This window comes from Bicyclus anynana, chromosome 21 (genome assembly GCF_947172395.1).
Source record: "Bicyclus anynana chromosome 21, ilBicAnyn1.1, whole genome shotgun sequence".
Classification (NCBI taxonomy): Eukaryota; Metazoa; Arthropoda; class Insecta; order Lepidoptera; family Nymphalidae; genus Bicyclus; species Bicyclus anynana.
Genome location: NC_069103.1, coordinates 4,371,660 through 4,388,136, shown reverse-complemented (window position 1 = coordinate 4,388,136; position 16,477 = coordinate 4,371,660). Strand labels below are relative to the sequence as shown.

At 37.6% G+C, this 16,477-nt stretch overlaps 1 protein-coding gene across 2 annotated transcripts in view; it reads left to right on the top strand.

The window, feature by feature from the left end:
* LOC112044324 (cell adhesion molecule Dscam2-like) overlaps positions 1 to 16,477 on the top strand; it is a 152,503-nt gene that overhangs the window by 64,962 nt on the left and 71,064 nt on the right. For both annotated transcript variants that reach the window (XM_052888110.1, XM_052888109.1), the window contains exon 5: positions 13,041 to 13,119. In XM_052888110.1, coding sequence (XP_052744070.1) covers positions 13,041 to 13,119 — 79 coding nt within the window. The remainder of the gene's footprint in view (positions 1 to 13,040; positions 13,120 to 16,477) is intronic.

Below are 16,477 nucleotides of genomic sequence, written 5' to 3'. Positions count from 1 at the left end.
GTCACTTTTCCGCAAGCACGATATCACACCCGCGCAGTCTTTTTCGACCAGCACCCGCATAACATAACATTAATCCGTCGTTCTAGTTTATAAGGGTGAAAATGACCCTTAACCCGTCAACCTGCATTGAAGTGGCGTGGTTGGGCTAAGCTCCAAATTTCCTTAAAGTATAAGATCCCAAATAGAAACGAGTTTCACCCATCTGTTTAATATATGAAAAATATGATACTGTCAATAATGATATCATTAATGATAAAAAATAGTTTAGCCAGGAAATTTTTAGGCAACCTACTCTCAATAATTTTTTTAAAGTATTAAATTTGATATAAAACACTTTTCATCCAATAAACAGAGGGATCGTTTCTAACACGGATCTTAGACGGAAGTTTGGCCTGTAATATGTCGTTTAAATATAGGTTCATAATAATGTGTCACACAGAAAATGGGTGTACGCAAGAGAAACCATAGGTCACAGCTAGTATAGACACGGGCGCGGGCCGCAAGTATTTGTCAAACACTTGGCGGGGTGTTACGAACCGTATCGATTCAATTTGCGCGTAATTTAATTGAAAGCGAAACGTGTTGCCATCTACTCCCCAATACTCGTTTCGCTCTGTTTGATGTTTCTTTCCCGTTTATTTTGAATCCAGTCTCATAATTAAATCATTAAAAATAATCTTTGCGTGTACAATAAAATTCAAAAATGGGTAGGTACATCGTCATTATCATATCAGCCGATGGACGTCCACTGCAGGACATAGGTCTTTTGTAAGGACTTCCAAACATCACGATACTGAGCCACCTGCATCAAGCGAATAACTGCGACGCGCTTGATGTCGTCAGTCCAAGTAGGTACATATACAGTTAATTCATATTAAAAAAAAAATCTTTAATTTTTTTTTATTGAGTTCATTTCATTCAATTTAGTTTATTTATTTGCAAATTGTAAAGTTACATTGGCTAAGTCCATTGTACAAAGCCATATACTGGCATTCAAAATTCAAACTTAAACACTAGTTGACAGATTTTATTTATCTAAAAAACATCCAATTGGAAACATTCGAAATAGTCAACAAAAGCTACTATATATGTACATACAAACTATTAGACAAGAGAGCTAATAGTTTGCAGTACTCGGTCGGGAAACGTAGCCAAGTAACGAAGTGGTGGAACGCAAAAGCCGCAGTCGCCACACCTAATGAGCGTGGTACGAGCAACAAAGTATCGAAGTTCAAAACACCTACATATAAACATGAAGCGAATACATTATTCACGTGTGGAGTTTCTTTTTCGTTGTTAACTAGTCCTACAAAAAGAATATGTACTACAAGATTTGAATATTTGTAAATCCTCATTCATCATTAACATTATCAACCCATATTCGGTTCACTGCTGAGCTCGAGTCTCCACTCACAATGACAGGGGTTAGGCCATTAGTCCACCACGCTGGCCCAATGCGGATAGGCAGACTTCACACAAGCAGAGAATTAAGAAAATTCTCCGGTGTGCAGGTTTGCAAAGTTGAAGGTGCATGCCCCGGACCGGATTCGAACCCACACCCTCTGGAATTGGAGGCAGAGATCATACCCACTGGGCTATCACGACTTTGTAACCAGTTGGTAGTGGTTATTAACTTTTATACAATATTTTTTTTTTGTTTAAAACTACTGGGTCTTTAGCAGTTGACTTTCTTTTTGACTTCATCAGGCGGACTTTGCGAATGGCGAGCGTTTTATGTCTCATTAAAAATACATTTACAGAGCTGTAGTAGTTAGTGAGAACTAAAAATATTTTCTCTTTAACGAAAGGTATTTAAATTGTGTCGGTAAAGTGCTGTAAGTTTTAAACAAACGAAAAAGGATTAAAAAAAGTGTATTTGAAGAGGATTCCATATAAAAAGCAACTTTTTAAGAACTATATTTTAGACTTTGCAGGTCTTTTGTAGGGACTTCCAATCATTACGATCACTGAACCTGCATCTAGCGAATCCCTGCAACTTGATGGTGTCAGTCCACCTGGTGGGGGGTCTCATTATCAGTATTAAATGGCTTACTGCATGGCCGACCGTGATAGCCCAGTGGGTATGACCTCTGCCTTTGATTCCGGAGGTTGTGGGTTTAAACCCGTTTGTTTGTTTCAGTTGTGTGAACTGTGAAAGAAAAACATTGTGAAGAAACCTGCATACCAGAGAATTTTCTTAATTCTCTGCGTGTGTGAAGTCTGCCAATCCGCATTGGGCCAATGTGGTGGACTATTGGCCTAACCCCTCTCATTCTGCGAGGAGATTTGATTGATATTTGATTTTATTTATTCTTTGAAAGTTAGCACTTGACTTCAATCTCTCCTGATGGTAAGTGATGATGCAATTTAATACGGACTAACTTGTTAGGAGTAGGATGAAAATCTACACACCTTTCGGTTACTACACGACATATTAACGGAACGCTCATTCGCGTAATGGTACGTCTTTGCCGGTAGGGTGGTAACTAACCAGACCTGGACCAATTAAGAACCTCCATCGGTCCAGCCCGGATCGAACCCGGGATCTCTGTCTTGTAAATCCATCGCGCATACCACTGCGCCATGGCGGCCGTCATAACATAACATAATCTTAACATTGTTCCAAAAAAAATGAACTGCCTGTCAAAAAATCTGAACAAACAAACCGTCAAAAATAATTACTAGTGCATATGTATTTTTAAAAAATTGCAGATTCACCCTTCTTAGTTAAACATGTAGACACTCTTGTCTCCCTTCTAACACAAAACAACGTACCAAAAATACCAAGAGCATTGAGTTTGTTCAAAAATTTAAAACGCAATCATTCCCATCGTCATGTATCTCCGGTGACAGCGAGCAGCTGAGCTAAACAGCAATTAAATGTCATCCACGCTTAACGTGCCCTCATATACGGAACCGTTGAGATATGCGTTCCTCATGATCGCAATTACGTGCGCAATAAAGACGACATTGCGTTAAATTTTCTGCATGTGTATTGTGCATATCACAGCACGAATGTACAGTGAGATCTTGACATATTGCCGTTGATAGCAGTACCAACATGTAAATGAGGAAAAAGCCTATTTTAGTTTTAGTTGCGAAGTATGGAAAGATTTTCGTAGAGCACGTTTGAAGAAGAAGAAGAAACACTTCATTGCACACAAGATAAAATATATACAAAATAGAAATAAATAGAACTAAAATGTAGACATGCAAAGACGGCCTTATTGCTGAAAGTACCTAATTTCTTCTAAACAACCCATGATGATAGATCCTGCGGAGAGAGAGCGGGTTGAAGTAAAGAAAAACAACAGAGTCGTCAGCAACTGCGACGGTTTCCATATGATTTTTAAATATTATATCGAGTTACGCCCCTTTTTTAATACTTTGGTTATAGTATAGGCTCTATGACCAGTATAATATCCATATATGTAGTACCTACTTTGATACACAGTACGTAAAATGGTCCTAATTTATCTACTCATTATAGACTATTTAATAGATTTCTTTTATTCTTTACTAGGGCTAACTTCCCTTGACTGCAATCTCACTTGCTGATAAGTGATGATGCAACCTAAGATGGAAACGACCTAACTTGTTAGGAGGTGTTATGAAAATCTAAACCACTTTTGGTGTTTACATGACATCGTACCGGAACGCTAAATTACTTGGTGGTACGCCTTTGCCGGTAGGGTGCCGGTCATTGCCACAACCGAAATCTCCCACCAGCCACACCTGCACCAATTAAGAAAACCATTATCAGCCCAGCTGGGGATCAAACTCAGGACCTCCATCTTGTAAAAAACCGCGCATGCTACTGCGTCGCGGAGACCGTCAAATAGTGTAATAATTACGATAATAACTTAAACTCGTAGGAAGGATAATTAATAAGAACAGTGAGTAAAAATATAACTATTTTCTCTAAAGATACTGAATTACTTATTTGGGCCAAATCTATGATTAAAACCCTGAATCTCTATCTAGTAAAATAAACATTAACACCTTAGAGGCAGATTGTTTACAGAATTAAATAAAAATCCTTAATAGAAAAACCTTATTTTTACAAAATATTCCTTTTTATTAGTGTAGGAGACAAATTGCTCTGAAAAGCTTTTTTATATTCTAAAAGCTGGCTAAATTTTTACGTCAGGCCTTACAAATAGTCCATTCCGTTACTTAAATAGGCCGTGCTCCTGTATAATGGCAATATAAAAACCTACGCAGCAATTTACTTGGGCCACAACAGAACGACATATCACGAGCCTAATTCGTTTCATTGCCCTCTAATGTGGGTTCATAAAACATCTTGTTTGCGAATATAATACCGCTCCCGTCTCGGTTGCGCCCCTGTTTCGGCCCACTTTGTCTCCATTGTGGAATAAGAAGCTGTGTTAGCCAGATATACTTCATTTTATGAAGGTTAAATGTTTGTCAGCTAAGCTCCTACCCATGATAGCCCTGTGGATATGACCTCTGCCTCCGATTCCGGAGGGTGTGGGTTCGGATCCGGTCCGGGGCATGCATCTCCAACTTTTCAGTTATGTGTATTTTATGAAATTAAGGTTTCCTCCACCTTCACCGAATGAGACACGTTATTTAATGCACATAACTAAAAAGTTGGAGGTGCATGCCCCGGACCGGATTCGAACCTACGCTCTTCGAATCGGAGGCAGAGGTCAGATCCACTGGGCCATTACGTCTATCACGTTCCTCATATCCTATATCCTGTAGAAAATATAAAAAAATAACGTTTTATATTTGGACAATCGGAGATCTTGACCCTTGTAACCTGCTACCATCCAAAGCCACCACAGTTTAAACTCTATAATTGGTTAGTTTATACTATGTTAGTTCAGTTTTCATAAATTGAAGTAAGTCTGGCGTTTGCAGTCTTTCGTTCTTGTCCGCTTGTCTCAGAGAGGACGAGTAGACAGGAACGTCCTACCGTCATTCATTATACTACGTGTCTGCTTTTGGTTCGTTAAAACGCAAGAGGCGAGATAAATGATGCTTAGGTGATTACAGTAACAAAAGAGACGCGGAAAGGCAAACTGTGTTGTATAGAACGGTGTTTTGATGCTCAAGTTTTGAATTGAAGCTTGAAACGCGTCCGCGGTTTATTTTATTCCTTACTGTAGTTCCCGTTTTCGTGAGAATAAGGGGATAAAACATAGTATCAACCCATATTCGACTCACTGCTGAGCTCGAGTATCCTCTCAGATTGAGAGGAGGTAGGCCAATATAGTCTATCACGCTGGCTTAATGCGGATTGGCATTGACTTCACACACGCAGAGAACTAAGAAAATGCTCTGGTATGCAGGTTTCCTCACGAGGTTTTCCTTCACCGTTTTAGACACGTGATAGGTATTTAATTTTCTTAAAATGCACACAACTGAACAGTTGGAGGTGCATGCCCCGGACCGGATTCGAACCCACCACCTTCCGGAAACGGAGGCAGAGGTCATATCTACAGGGCTACGTATCTAAATATAGCCTATGACACAAATAACGTGTTCACAAGTAACAAATTATTTTTCTATTCGTAAAAGCATTTTAAAAATAGAAAAAAAGGAACGAAAGATGCATTTATTTCAACATTATGCCACATAACACAATATCTCCAAAACACTCAGTACAATACCCTAACAGCTCAGCATAATGCTACAAAATTGGTCATGTAGCACTTATTTTCATCTGGAACTACAGATCGGGTGTCGCCACGAACACAGCCCACATAACCTTATAATCTAAGCTACACTAATACCTACACTGACGTTAAAAAATAAACTAATGAAAAACTAAAACAACTCTAAATAAAATTAAGATTAATCCAAGAAACCAACCAAAAGGAACTTAAATAAATTAAAAGAAAATATTGATTTATAAATTGATGAACTCCCATTTGCAGAGAAAATATTGGAACGCCTTAGTAAACGTATTCTTAATATTAAATATTATAAAGAGGTAAAATCTGCGGTGTTGTAGGAGGTACTTTATCTCTGGATCTACAGCCCCTGTAGTTTAGTGGATCGTCGATTCTCTTTCTACAATCGTAAACGCTTCGAAAACTGGAAAACTATATGCGAATGACATTTGCTATCGACAGGTCAGCTGATCAAGATCTATCATTCCCATACATTATTCTAGTTTTCGAAGCGTTTGCGATTGTAGAAAGAGAATCGTCCTGCCACTTGGCTACAGGGTAGATCCAGAGATTAAGTACCTCCTACAACACCGCAAATTTTACCTTTTTTTAATATTTTATATTAAGAATACGTTTATTAAGGCGGTCGTTCCAATATTTTCTCTGCAAATTAAAATTAATATTTTCTTTTAATTTAAATATGGTTCGGTTATTGTATCAGTAGATTCGTGCCGATTTGGTTATCCCTTCGTTGGAATTATTCCAATATGTATTCGAGCTCAATATTAAAAACTCATTTTAATTGGAATATTATCTTGTAAATATACTTTGTACTAAGTATCTTATATTTATTTAATTGGTTTCTTTATATTAATTGTACTAAGTATCTTGTTTAGTGCACACTACAACAGAATACATACCTACGAGTACATTTTTAATGTTGTTATTTATTCTCTTTTGTTTATTTTTGTTTCGTTTTGTGATTCATTTAATATCTTGCTTCTTAATTATCTTCTTAGTTATTACTTTCTTTTTTTTATTCTTTATTTAGCCCTTGACTACAATCTCACCTTTTGTTTGGTGATAATGAAATCTTCGATGGGAGTGGGCTAAGGTTTTAGCAGGAGGATGAAAATCCACACCAAATCACTCATAAAAATAATTCTCATTAAAAAAAAACTCATAATCATTTGGCGTAACGTCTTTGCCTGTAACTAGACACGGCCGAATCCTCCCACCAGCTATACGTAGAACAATTAAGAAAACCTCTATCAGCCCGGTGATCTAACCCAGGATCTCCGTCTTGTAAGTCAACCGCGCATAACACTGCGCCAGTGCGCCAATCATTTTTGATTGAAAAAGGTAAATAAACTTTTATAAGAGTTAGGTATTTCGCAAATATTTTTCTAAAGCACAAATTGGAGAGCTTTTCAAAATATGAAAGTCGTTTTTATTTAAAAATTTGAACTGTGACAACAGCGGGTGCCCGACTACACAAAGAACTCCGCGACAGACGTTTAATTTGTGTCGGCGGCAATTTTTCCCACGCGGCACAAAAACAACGCCCTATTCCCATTCCACCTGCTTATGAGTTTTCCCAGTTTTCAAAGGGGAAAGATATTGCGCTTTGCTTGTATTTGAGGACGAGTGTAACTCCGCTAGTTTTGTCTCGCGGCGGCGCGCAACAAAATGAAAAGGCGCCCGACGTTAAAAGGAGGCGCTGAATTTTTAAAATCTCACGTACCGGCCAGTCTGGGGAGAATCTCACGCGCGTTTTACTTCGAAATTGACTTTCCGAGTATTCTCTACGTGGAACTACGCGAAGATTAGGGTGAAAATACAATGGCATTCCGATCACGTTAGACTGCTTTGGAGGTAGTTCTAGTACTGTTCTTTTTCAACTCGCAGCTTAAATGGAATATTCGCAATATTTTCATCCGTTCGTCGCATTCCTTTTTAATAGAACAAGAGTCTGTGGTAGTCTGACCTACCTCATTTTATGAAAGCTGAAATGCTATAGCCATAAGTATGGTAGCCAATTTTGCAACATGGACGTCATAATTTCATAATTAATTATATAATAAATTAAGTCTCCAGTTGCCAAACCATTCGTCTAGTTACACATGCTCATTTCAAACACGAAATTAGCACGAAATTAGCATAAGTAGCAACTGCTATTATTGAGCAGTTGCTACTTATTAGCATGTGTATCGCAAAATTGCTAATAATGAGCATGCTTATTTCGAACTTGCTCAAGAATCAACAGTCGTGCGATTTATGAGAATGCTACTTGCTGTACGGAAGGAGGCGTGCTTTTAGCGCGTCAGAACAGGTTTGCTTATTGAGTATGCCAGTCAATCAGCATTGCTATTCTGTATTCTCTTCACCTTAATCTCTCCCTGTATAACACGATACTATAGACAGAGAGCGATAGATACAAATTAGCATGTGTAATTGGAATGTTTGCTTTGAGCATGCTTATTCAGGAGCATACTTAAAAATAGCATGCTTATTGCTAGCAAATGTAAACTGATGATAATAAGCATGCTCGTATGGAGCATACTTAATAGCACGTTTTTAGCATGCTATTTTAGAGCATTTGTAACAGTATCTTATGCTTTTATAAAATGAGGTGTGTCTAGTTATTGCAGGCTGGTTGTCCACTACGCTCTGTGGAACTACGCGAAGATTAGGGTGAAAATACAATGGCATTCCGATCACGTTAAACTACTTTGGAGGTAGTTCTAGTACTGTTTTTTTCTTTTCCTCCAACTCGCAGCTTCAATGGAATATTCCCAATATTTTCATCCGTTCTTCGCATTCCTTTTTAAGAGGCAAAACTAATATTGTGCCGCGTTGGGAGTTCAACTTCTAGCTTTTGATAACGCTCCAGCGACGCCCGATTTCAAGTTTTCACCTCGGATACAAGAACTTAGCCCTGGACTTGTTTTTTTTTATGTTTTATCGTAATAATACCCTGAGGTTTTACTAAACGCTTACTTAATCCTTTAATATTATAAAGAGGAAGGATTTGATTGTTTGTTTGATAGGCGCTGAAACTACTGGACTAATTTTAAAAATTCTTTCACCATTAGAATTCTACATTATCAATGATAAATACTGGCTAAATTTTATCACCGACGCAAATGATACAATGAGGAGTGTATATTATAAAGAGGTAAAGTTTGTGGTATTGTAGGGGGTAATCTCTGGATCTACTGAACTGATTTTGAAAATAATTTTACCACTAGATAACTATGTTATTTATAAGTGCCATAAGTTATACTGTACCCCCCTATTCTCACGGGAACTATGCGGATGAAACCGCAGGGTGTCGGGTAGTAATAATTTGCTCATCTTATTTTACTATGTAATCTACTCGTTTCTTTATTATGAAATTATTTGATTTTGAAGAAATCTGATATTATGTTATTTAAAAAACCTACAATAATTTAAAGTTTGTTTTGAAGGTGATTATAAAACATTACCTCAATATTTGGTTAAATTATAATATTGTTAGAATTTCAAATGTTTGAACGAAAATAAGAACCAAACTATAATTTCTCCATAACCACTCGAGCCAGAAAACAATAAACTGTAATTGTTAACAATTACCTTTAACAATGGGGACCATGATTCCGTAAGCAGATACGCGCTAACCGGCGTGTATTCAAGAACAAAGTGACAAAGTCACATTCCACAGCAGATTCGCAAAGCTTTGAGGGGACGAGACATTGCGATTCATTTCCGCAAAATCACTCACGCTACAATGGCTTTCATTACATGTCAATGCCCTAAATAGATATTATACAATTATTCGAAGTTTGATTGTAAGACATTACCATGGTATTCGGTTAAATAGATAGTCTTGTAATAAATACTATTGTTAGAACTTCAAATATTTGAATGTAAGTAAGAACCAATGTGCAAACAATAATTTCCCCCTAACTACTCGAGCCAGAAAACAATAAACTGAAATTGTTAACAATTAACTTTTACAATGGGGGCCATGATTCCGTAAGCAGATACGCGCTAACCGGCGTGTATTCAAGAACAGAGTGACAAAGTCACATTCCACGCCAGATTCGCAAAGTTTTGAGGGGACGAGACATTGCGACTCATTCCCGCAAAATAACTCACGCTACAATAGCTATCATTACATGTCAATGCCCTAATTTGCTAGTATACAATTATTCAAGGTTTGATTGTAAGACATTACCACGGTATTCGGTTAAATAGATAGTCTTGTAATAAATACTATTGTTAGAACTTCAAATATTTGAATGTAAATAAGAACCAATGTGCAAACAATAATTTCCCCCTAACCACTCGAGCCAGAAAACAATAAACTGAAATTGTTAACAATTAACTTTTACAATGGGGACCATGATTCCGTAAGCAGATACGCGCTAACCGGCGTGTATTCAAGAACAGAGTGACAAAGTCACATTCCACAGCAGATTCGCAAAGCTTTGAGGGGACGAGACATTGCGATTCATTCCCGCATTTAAAAGCAAGACTGTAATTTTGCAGGCCTTTGTCTCTAGCCCGCGTGGGATGCCGGTTTCCACGGAAATATGCGCATTCGGAATGATTTTCTTTATTCTTTTTTTGAAGTGGCTTCGCTTTCTATCTCTGGTGTTGTGGATTTTGCACATTATGCGTGAACGTTGACGGTGTTTTGAAAGCCATTATTTATTATAAAATATGAAGACAGGGTTTTTTATAGAGATTTGTGTTATATATAGTTTTTGTCGAGAAAATTAAATCAGATGGGGGGGGGGGGGGGAAACAGGGGATTAAAATTTGTATGGAAAGTTTTACTTTCAAGTTTATTTATGTTAATTTATTATTGAACTAGTAGCTATTATTTTTAATTATATGACTCGTTGGTCCAGTGGTTAGCTTCTGTGGTTTCGGATTACGAAGTCGTGAGTTCGAATCATGGTTGAACTAAATGCGATACTGAATTTCGCTCTGTCTCGGTCACTATTATTAACATCTGATAGTGGTCGTTAATTAATATATCATTTATTATCAAAGCCCACCACGCATTGGAGAAGCGTGGTGGGCTTAAGCTTCATGTCCCCTCTCCTTAATGGACATCTGGGCCTGTAATGGGCCCTTAAAATTGGTTGATGATGATGATATTTTTTAAGTTAAATTTAAAGTAATGTACAATATTCATGTATAACATCATTTACACATTACTATCTACACATCTTTACCTTCTATACCTACTTATAATAAAACTGTAACAGTTCAAAATATACAGTACATTGAAGATATTTTGAAAATTTTAGTTGAAGGCCATTATACCCGTCTAATCGAAACTGACGGCAAAAATATTTTTTTTAATTTTTTGTCTGTCTCTCTGTTGGTAATATAGGTTGACTGGGAGTCACTCTAAAACTACTGAACTATTGCTATTTACTATACTAAGTTCAATACCTGAAGCCTTAATAGCTCAACGGAGAGGTCGTGGATTCGATTCCTGTCCCCTGGACTATTCTCGTACCCACTTCTAACACAGAAAATATATGAACGTCTTAAGATGTTCGGATGGCGACCAGCACTACGTCCGATTATGTATCAAGATAGTTACAGGGAGCCGCTAGATGCATGTGTCTCAAGACCGCGTGAGGTGGTGTTTGGAAGTCCAAGCAAGAGACCTATGTCCAGCAGTGGACGTCCATGATGATGATGAATATATGCTCTAATTAAAGCAGCAGGTTATCAGTATGCGAACAACGTTTAAAATTTCATTTCCAACAATTAAGCTTTAAAAAAAAGGCCAACTTTTATTTCGTAAACGATGGCACGTATGGCCTTATTTTGGTGACTGGGTCACTGCACCCTGCAAAGTTCACAGTATTGATTTTATTGCGCACGCCCCAAAATATAAATGGGGACTTGTATGGAAGTGGCCATTGATTCCACTGGCGCGAATAAGTGCAGCACTCGTTTGATGCTGACCGGCTGAATGGACAAACGATAAACCATCGCTCGTGCGCTAAATAACTTTTTGTACGTCCAATGCTGTTTGATTTGTTTGCAGCGCTTTATGCGCTTTTGGATTTAGTGCGAAATAATAATTTCACTGATTTGTCATTAACTATTTTATCGGCCCGCTAAGTCAGGTCTCCGTACTTTTAAGATTCCGAACGGCAAGATCGAAAATACAAAAAATATATATATCTTTATCTGATCTATCTCGTTCAACGCTGACCGGCTGAATGGACAAATGATAAACCATGGCTCGTGCGCTAAATAACTTTTTGTACGTCCAATGCTGTTTGATTTGTTTGCAGCGCTTTATGCGCTTTTGGATTTAGTGCGAGACAATCATTTCACTGATTCGTCATTAACTATTTTAACGGCCCACTAAGTCAGGTCTCCGTACTTTTAAGATTCCGAACGGCAAGATCGTAAATACAAAAAAATATATATCTCTACCTGATCTATCTCGTTCAACGTTGACCGGCTGAATGGACAAACGATAAACCATCGCTCGTGCGCTAAATAACTTTTTGTACGTCCAATGCTGTTTGATTTGTGTGCAGCGCTTTATGCGCTTTTGGATTGAGTGAGATAATCATTTCACTGATTTGTCATTAATTATTTTAACGGCCCATTAAGTCAGATCACCCTCCTTGGTTTTTACAAGTTAGTCCCACAAGTTAGCTCTTGCCTACAATCTCACCTGACGGTAAGTGATGATGCAATCTAAGATGGAAGCGGGCTAACTTGTTAATAAAAGAATGAAAACCCGGTGTGGGTTTTCATTCTTTCCTTTATTCTTTCTGTTTCTACATGACATCGTACCGGAACGCTAAATCGGTTGGTAGTACGTCTTTGCCGGTAGGGTGGTAACTAGTACCAGACCTAGACCCATTAAGAAAACCTCAATCGGCCCAGCCGGGGATCGAACCCAGGACTTAAATCTTGTAATTCCACCACGGAGGTCGTCAAAGGCTCCTTATTGGAGCTTATGGAGCTTTTACCTACCATGCTGCTCTTATGCGGGTTGCTGGGGTTAGGGTGATAATGTTTGACTCTTTAACGGTCAGCAGATGTTAATATCACCAAATTCCCTAGGTACTCTAGATATTTATTACTAAAAATGTCCCAGAACTCAAACCCAGGTCCTTGTGATCCAGAGCTACGGGATTAACGAGACAGTTCTATTGCTCATATTTTGGCTTAGTTGTATGGTTACATTCATAATCAAATATATCAATTTTCACGAGGTTCTTTCGGGTAATCTAAGCTTAAAACTGACATGTCTGTCTTTTACCGAAACGAACGTAAAAAAAAATATTTAAAGTAAAATAAAAGTATGAATATTTAAAACGTCTCTTTTACAATTCTAAAATATCAATGTCTCTTCCACAGGTTTCATACAGTTGAAGAAGGATCAAAGAGTTGGACTGAGAAATTTACAGAGCAAGAAACTTAGTAATACTGCGAAAGAGTAAGTAAACCCGGCTTGAGACTTCCACTCTGAGAATTAAAAACTACTGCCTAGACATTTCATACTCGCACTAAGACGGGTTTAAATTATTCTTTGAATTGAAAGTAAGTTAAGTGGTGTGAACTGTTTAATGTGTGTTTATAATTTAAAAGTTGGTGCTAGGTTTATACTGATATTTATGAGGTCATTGCCCTTTTTTGTTAGACTGCTATGGTTCAGTGGTTAGCCTATGTACTATGTATGTATGTATTCATTGCTCTTAGACACTCGGCGTGCCCAATCTCTAACCTCTTTCAAACGGCTGGTGAACATGCACTTTTTTCCTCCCTGATCTTTTAATAAGTTACTCCAAATTACGCTTGTATGTGTATGTTTTATTTATTAGTTATTTTTGAATTAGTTTGTTTATTTATTTTTCTTAGATGCCGTCTTGTTTTTATGCTTTGCAGGTTTTCATGTACGTATGTGTGTATTTATGTATTTATTTAATTTTTATTTAATACACTTTATTTGTACACCACAAAAATAAAAGAAAACAAGCAAAACCGAAACACAAGAAAAAGTAGAATACAAAAGTAGAATATAAATGTATGTATTATTTTTATGTATTATTGCCAATTATTTTTATATTTATATTATTTAACTTTGTCTTATTTTTTGTGTGCGTATACCCGAATGCTTACGTTTTTTCTCTTCCACAGTGGTTGTCTGGAAGAGATCGCTCTTTAGCAATAAGACCGCCATTTGTACATTAGTTTCTAAGTGTTATTATAAGTTGTTTATTTTTGTTTTAATGTATAATAAAGTATATTTCTTCTTCTTCTTCTTCTATATACCTTCGGATCACGGGTCAGGATACACATCACGGGTTAGGATACACATCAGGCCCCTCAGATTAGTCTCTAAGACTTATAATAGCCAGCCAAGTGCGAGTCACGCGCACAAAGAGTTCCGTACCATTATCTATAAAAACGGCAAAATAAAATCATATTTGTGGTAGCCTACTCAAAAACTGTCCAACTATCACGGTACAGCCAGCCTTGTTACAAACGAACGAACGGACGGACGGACAGCGTAGACTTTGTAATAGGGTCCCCTTTACCCATTTGGGTACGGAACTCTAAAATTTAATACAATTTGAACAGAGGTATTAAAAGAGTACATTATGATATAAATAAATAAAATAAATAAATATAGTAAGGAATAGTATATAAAGAATATATAGTAAGGAAGCAGAGGCTGTAATTATCAAAGCGCACGTATGTCATACGACGTTTTATAACACATTTGCGAGGAGACACACTTTGAACACACTTTCTGAAAATTAATTTACGTCTTTGTTTTCCATATGATGACAGTTTGACACGCTTGTCATTTTATCATAGTTAGTGAAATGCGTGCGTTTTTCAGGCAAATACACTAAATCAGCCAGTATTAATAATGAAGTAAATTAATATGTCTGTGTTTCTGTTACCGATAGATGGTTGATATTTATTGTCAAAATTATTAAAATTAAAGAATTAAATGTTATTTTATTATATTTTATCTCACAAAGTTAATTTTATTCAAAAAATTAACTTTGTGAGCACTTTTCTGAGATAAAAACTCTTTGACGGATGATAAAGGTTTTATGTTTATTATAGCACATGTGCATTTTACTTTACATTACGGCACATGTGCGTAATGAGATACATTACGATATTGAAATTGATGAAATCGACCATACCTTACGAGCAAATGTGTAAATAAATATTTTACGTAACGTTACGGTACGTTGGGAGAGCCGTGATAGCCCAGTGGATATGACCTCTGCCTCCGATTCCGGAGGGTGTGGGTTTGAATCCGGTCCGGGGCATGCACCTCCAACTTTTCAGTTGTGTGCATTATAAGAAATCAAATATCACGTGTCTCAAACGGTAAAGGAAAACATCGTGAGGAAACCTGCACACCGGAGAATTTTCTTAATTCTCTGCGTGTGTGAAGTCTGCCAATCCGCATTGGGCCAGCGTCGTGGACTATTGGCCTAACCCCTCTCATTCAGAGAGAAGACTCGAGATCAGCAGTGAGCCGAATATGGGAGACGAATATCTTAGCATTCCATGGATTCACCGTGCAGGTGCCGGGTGGTCAAGAGAAAAACATCAAGCAAAGTCCAGGACTTGTGACTACTGGATGTAGGACTAAGGAATTCCTTGACAATCGATCAACACTCCCCTTCTCTGCTCGTGTTGTTCTCCCTACCTATCCAAATTTAGAAGAGCAGCTTTGGATATTCGTTCTAATATAGAATTAGCTGCACTTCTAGAGAGGCCAAGGTCTTTAAGCAAGTTATAGAGAGATTTTGCTGGTAATCCTCTCGCACCAACTTCTACGACGTACAGACTAACTACATAGCCATTTTTAGTCAGTTCATGATAACGACGACGATATTACGTAGCAAAAGAAAATGAAATTGTCATTTCATAACACGATGCACAAGGTAAGCTGTTACGTTATCCAACGAACAGTATCACGTAATGACAGACGCGACCTCAGTTAGATAATTACCCCAGATGTCGGGGCGTCGACCCCGGCTGACTTTGACCCACTTCACTGTACTCTAATTTCCCATCTCACGCCCCCTTGTAGACATTAACCGTACGCGTAACTTTGGGGAAGCGACGCGCTAAACTTTTCCAAGAACTTTCTATAAACTTTAGAAATATCTATTTTCGTTTTTAACTAGCGATTGTTTCTTTAACAGATACTTTTGTCTTGCCTGACATATATAAATTATTCGCCGCACTGCTATTTTGTTCGTGTGAAAATTAGGTTCATCATATTCATTCATCTCCTATGATTACTGTTTAGATTAATAATATTCGTTTAATATGCATACATAACATTAGTAAAACATTAGTAAAATCCATCCAACGAATCCCTGCGACTCGCTTGATGTCGTCAGCCCACCTGGTGGAAGGCTCGAGCAACACTGCGTTTTGTCGCCATTCCAGCACCTTTTAGGGCCCCAATGTCTATCGGCTCTTCGAACTATGTGCCCTGCCCATTGCTACTTTAGCTTCGCGACCTGTTGAGCTATGATGGTGACTTTGGTTCTTTTGCGGATCTCCTCATTTTTGATTCGATCTTACAGAGATACTCCGAGCATAGCTCCAACAAACAATTGGGGGGCACATTCTTCATAAGAGGCCCATAGTTAACGACCAACCCTTGCCCAATCTTTTCCGTAACCGCTGGATAAATAAAGATAAAAAGTACATATTGTAAATAAATGTATGACTATAGCATATCTCTTCAAACTTTGGATATAGTAGGAAAAATGTGAAGTGTTACATTGTATAGGTACGTCGTTTAGAGC